The 5,730-nt window shown below is 38.0% G+C and overlaps 1 protein-coding gene across 1 annotated transcript in view; it reads right to left on the bottom strand.

Moving 5' to 3' along the window:
• Positions 1-5,730, bottom strand: part of SENP6 (SUMO specific peptidase 6) — a 219,638-nt gene that overhangs the window by 105,722 nt on the left and 108,186 nt on the right. Inside the window, 1 exon segment of the mRNA XM_075064555.1 lies at positions 985-1,005. Within this exon segment, the coding sequence (XP_074920656.1) occupies positions 985-1,005 (21 nt within the window).

Genomic DNA, 5,730 nt, shown 5'->3' with positions numbered 1-5,730 from the left:
AATCATGAACAACATTTAAGAAAATTGAAAAAACCTAGGGAAAGAAAAAAGTTGTAATATCCCTTATGAGGTTAAAATATGAGGGCCAAGGCTGACATATCAGCATCCCTTTAAAGTTTATTTTGGAAAGTATCAGAAAGCACAATATTATACTATTGATTTACAATCAATCCACTAAAATCTGAATTTCCAAAGAAAAGTACTTTAAACAGTTATGTAAATTATTTTCAATTTTAGTTCAATACTAAATGTACGGTTTAATCATAATTTAACTTTAATATCAAGCTTATACTGCCACATAACAGAAAAGAATTACTTTCTTGTGGAATAAATGACATCATTAATAACCGGTTGGTTTTAATAACATATTAGAAATGAACAAAATATTTACATTTATTTGTATACTTAAACTACATACAAGAATATTAACAGAAACCAGCATTTTCCAAGTGACATGAAATGTGTGACATGTAAAAGTTTAGTGTTTCCACATAAATACATGAAACAACAGCACCAAATCTGTGTTTGGTTAATTGTTATAATTCGTATATTTAATTAATGACTATATTTAGAATGAAATTCAATTAATTCAGCTACAAGATTGCTAGAAAACTGAACAACAGCTTATTAACACTGTTAGAAACCAGATAGCAATAGCTCTCCAGCAATATCCAAACACTTAAAATTAACTTTCAAGTTTCCACTGAAAACTGACGTCAATCCTTGTTTCTGTATATTTTATCTGTATATACGCATGTTTCTGTACGCCAGTGTATCCAGCATATTGTCCACATTAAAAAGGCAATCAGTGCCTATAGCTGCATATGAAAGGTACTTCTTGTATTTCATGTTCGTTTCATAAAATAGCTCACAGGCAGCAGAGCTGACCACAATTTTATGAATTATTCTTTAACTAGCATTGATAGGGTAATCATTAAGTTAACTTTTTTATTGCCATGCTCATTTCATCAATATAAAACTTACCTTTCCTTTCGGTCCAGATTGCTTAAAAATATGAAAAAAAGAGAAAAAACATAAGATTCAAAGCCCCACATTTGTTGCACATCACTCAAGTTTTAATCATTATCAAATATAAAACTACCACCAACTGGTCACTTCTTGAACTCATGTTGCAGTACTTTTAATTAGAAAAGTTTAAAATGCGGTCAATATTTTTACAGCAGTAAATACAAACATAACTAACTTTATTCCTCAAACCAGCAGACGTCAGTGGGCAAAATTTTACACTGACATGCACTCTGTTCAATCTCATAGGATTGGATTAATTGAGTTAAGACGGGCAATCTGCTTTAAATCACTCCATTGTAGACAGCATACAAAGTTATGAATTAAGACAGAGCTTTGCTCTAACCCCACTGGACCACCACGGAAAACAAGAGTATACGGTGTACCATTTATTTGCATTTTTATGCAGCAATCCAGTCCTAACTATTCAAAATATTTTTAAATAAATATTTAGATTGAGAAAATGTCTTATTCACAAGTGGAAAAAAAATTAAAGTTACATATTTTCTGGAGTCCACATGCAACCTGATACTTGAGAGAGGAAAAACACAGAACAGCTCTCCTCATATCCAAAAGCCGGGGCTAAGAAGAAGCTCCAAATGTATCAGTCACTCAGGGTATGTCTGCACTGCAATTAACAACCTGCTGACTCTTACTCATGGGACTCAGGCCAAAGGGCTGTTTAAGTGCACTGTAGATGTTCAGGCTCTAGGTCCCTACAAAGTGGGATGGTCCCAGATCTCAGGCTGTAGTCCAAGTCAGGAAGTTAAACAGCCCCTTAACTCAAGCTCTGCAAGCCTGAATCAGCAGGCACAGGCCAGCCGCAGTTATCTTACTGCCTTATGGTCTCATTTTCAGAAATGTTTTATTTAAAGCTAATCGGAGTTGCAGGTACTCAAAACTTCTGGAAGTCAGATCTTTAGTACACAAGATTGACATGCAAGGTAGGGGCCCCCAAAGCACAGTCTAAGATATTGCCTTGAGAGAGCACTCTTTTTTCCTTCCACTCCTACTTTTCAGTCACCAGCAATGCAGAGTGTACGGCGCTTTTCACCAGGGTGTTGTCTGTGATCATATTGTCCCACCCCGTTCCATAATCCTTCATATTAACTCAGAACCCAGAATGCCACATATGTAAGGACAGAAGAAATCTTTCTGAATGTGTAATAATGCTTCATTTGCCTATTATATATCTTTTTAGCGTAACATGCCTAAAGAAAAAAAGGAATAAAAGATAACTTTGATTTTGTACACTTCAGGAGAGAGAGATTCCAGAGCACAGACAAGCATCAACATAGGCACTGCCTTAAGAAATTATCCCATCTAGCTCATGTAATAAAATCTGGTTGAGACATGTAGCATATACATGCTATTCCAATCCTGAATCTCAGAAGAATCTGCCAAAATGGTTCAAAATTCAGTGGTGTTCATTATTTGAAGTAATAGTAACATGAGAACACAGCCGAAATGAACCACAGAACTAGTTCTACTTATGATCCATTCTAGACTTAAAAATATAAAAGCCTTCAGAAATGACAAGCTAGGGAATTCTGCTAGGAAATTATACAATGCAGGAATGTCATGGAGGTTTTTACTTTCAAGTTCCCGTTGCTGTTTTACTTGAATCACACTTAGAAGGGTGCATTAGATACTAAGGACCTTAATTTGGCACATGCACATACTATTTGGCTACATGTATGGCAAAAAACTAAAATAAGAGAGGACAGTGGTCAGAAAGAACCATTCTGATAAACTAGTCTGACCTCCTGTATAACACAGGTCACAGAATTTCCACCAAAAAACTTTTAGAGCTTATCTTTCAGAAAAACATCCAATCCCGATCTAAAAATTGGTAGTGATGGAGAATACACTATGACCCCTGGTAAATTCTTCAAATGATAATCACTCTCACTGTAAAATCTATTTCCAATGTGAATTTGTCTAGCTTCATCTTCCAGCCACTGAATTTTTTTATACCCCTCTCTTGCGGATTGAAGAATCCATTGTTAAATATTTGTTCCCCATGTAGATACATATAGACTGCAATCAAATCACCTTTTAGTTAAACTAGACTGGGCTTCTTGAGTCTATCACTATAGGCATGTTTTCTAATCCTTTAATGAGTCTTGGGCCTGTTCTCTGAACCCTCTCCAATTTATCAGCCTTCTTGAATTGGGGCACTAAAAATGGGCGCAGTGCTCCAGCAGCAGTCATTCCAGTGCCAAATATAGTGACAAAATAACCTATCTTCTCCTAGTACAGAGACTCTGTTTATACATTCCAGGATCTCATTAGTTCTTTTGCCCACAGCATCACACTGGGCGCTCATGTTCAGATGATCATCCACCATGATTCTCCAAATCCTTTTCAGAATCACTGCTTCCCAGGATAGAGGCCCCCATCCTGTAAACATGGCGTTATGATAAAAAAATTGTTTAAATAATGTAGGGTCAAGAACCAATCCTGTGGGACTTCCACTGGGAAACACCTGCTTGATTATGATTTCCTTCTTTAAGTTACATTGAGACCATCAGTTTGCCAGTTTCTAAATGTGTGACATGTTAGTTTTATACGGTTGCTAACTTTTACAAAATGTCATGCAGTAACAAAGTAAATGCCTTACAGAAGAGAGTATAAGCTATAACATCAGCACTATTAGCCTTTATCACCAAACGTTATCTCACCAAAAAGACAAAATTAATTGACAAGATCTATTTTCAATAAACCTGTTTATTTTGCATAATTACATTATCCTCCTTTATTCTTTATTAAAACAAGTCCTCTATCAGCAACTCCATTGCTTTTCCCAGGATCGCATAAGCAGGGCTGACAGCCCTATAAATTACCCATGTCATCCGCAACCCTTTAAAGACTGGAAGAAAGCTAACGTGCAACACGCCAGATAGGACTTTTTGTGACTTTCACCACTGTTTCCCAAGACTTACTGGAAAAGCAACCTTAACTATCGCAGTAGCTGCCTCTGCCAGCTCTTTTGAAACCCTTGGATAAAAGTTATCTGGACCAGCTGATTTTAAAAAACATTTGTCCTTATTAGCTTCTGTTTAACTCCATTCCCCTAGTATTTCTGAGGAAAGAGCATATGATGAGACTAATCACTGTCAAGGTTCCTCCCCATCTGAACTTTCGGTACAAGATGTGGGGAACCTGAATAAACACTTCTAAGCTTAACTAACAGCTAGAATCTGGATTCGCTGCCACATCCAGATTCCTTCCATGTCTGGAATATTTTTCCCCCCTCTAAAACCCTTCCCTCACTGGGTAGCCTTGAGAGGCTTTTTCACCAAGTTTCCTGGTGAAACACGATTCAACCCCTTGGATCTTTACAAAGGAGAATTTAACGATCGCTCTCCTTTCGCCCCACCAATTCCTGGTGAGTCCAGATCCAACCCTTGATCTTAAACAAGGAAATTCACTCAGGTTCTGGAAAAAAAAAAAAAAAAAAGGGCTGTTTAATTAAAAGAAAGAAAGGTAAAAATCATCTCGTAAAATCAGGATCGGAAAATACTTCACAGGGTGATGGCAGATTTATTAGCCATCAGAGGAACCCCTCTGCTTTAGGTTCACAAGTTACAGCAGAACAGAGGTTAAGCCTCTCAGCAAAAAGGAACATTTACAAGTTGAAACACAAAAATAAGACAACACACTTGCCTGCTATTTTACAAGTTGAAAACATGAGAGACTGTTCAAGAAAGATTTGGAGAGCCTGGATTGATGTTCCCCCTTGGGGGTTTTTTCCCTCTTAATCCCAAGAGCAAACACCCCGCAAAACAAAGAGCACAAACAAAAGACTTTCCCCCCACAAGATGTGAAAGTATCTTTGTCCTTATTGGTCCTTTGGATGCAGGTTCAGCCAGGTTTCTGAGCTTCTTAACCTTTAAAAGTAAAAGGATTTTGGTGTCTCTGGCCATGAAGGGATTTTTATAGTATTGTAACAAAGGAGGGCAGTTCCGCTTCCCTTGCAGTTATGACACACCCCAAAGTTCAGAACAGAATATATATCGAACACTGGTCAATAACAGATTAGTTAAGGATTAATGGTCTCTTTTCCTGTAAAGGGTTAAGAAGCTGTAAACCTGGCTGGCACCTGACAGAGGACGCAATGGGAGACAAGATCTTCCAAATCTTAGGTGAGGGAAGTCTTGTTTGGTTGCCCTCTTATTTTGGGGGTGTGTTCCTCTTGGACTAGGACCAGAGCAGGCTCTCCAAATTTTCTGAACCTCTCTCGTGTTTCAAAACTTGTAAAGTATAGGCCAGGCAAGGCGTGTAGTCTTATTTTTGTTTTCCTCAACTTGTAAATGTTCCTTTTTTTGCTTAGAGGATTTTTACCCGTTTGCTATAATCTGAACCTAAGGCTGAGGGGGTTCCTCTGGGCTATGAGACGAATCTGGATTACCCCTGGGAAGTATTCGCATCCTGATTTTACAGAAGATGATTTTTTCCTTTTCTTCTTTAATTAAAAGCTGTTCTTTTTAAGAACCTGATTGATTTTCCTTGTTTTAAGATCCAGGGGACTGGATCTGACTCACCAGGGATTGGGCTGCAGGGGAAGAGGGAAGATGGTATTTCTCCTTGTTTTACAGCATCACACGCGCGCATTTGGGATCTGTGTTCAAAGGGCATTGGTGAGTGCCGGCGCAGGCACCCAGGGAGCCGAAAGTTTTGGGGGGACAGAGAGTGCTCCAG

The sequence above is a fragment of the Chelonoidis abingdonii genome, chromosome 3 (genome assembly GCF_003597395.2).
Source record: "Chelonoidis abingdonii isolate Lonesome George chromosome 3, CheloAbing_2.0, whole genome shotgun sequence".
NCBI classification, from domain to species: domain Eukaryota; kingdom Metazoa; phylum Chordata; order Testudines; family Testudinidae; genus Chelonoidis; species Chelonoidis abingdonii.
Note: the sequence above shows the minus strand (reverse complement) of the source record. Positions and strands in the feature narration are given on the sequence as shown.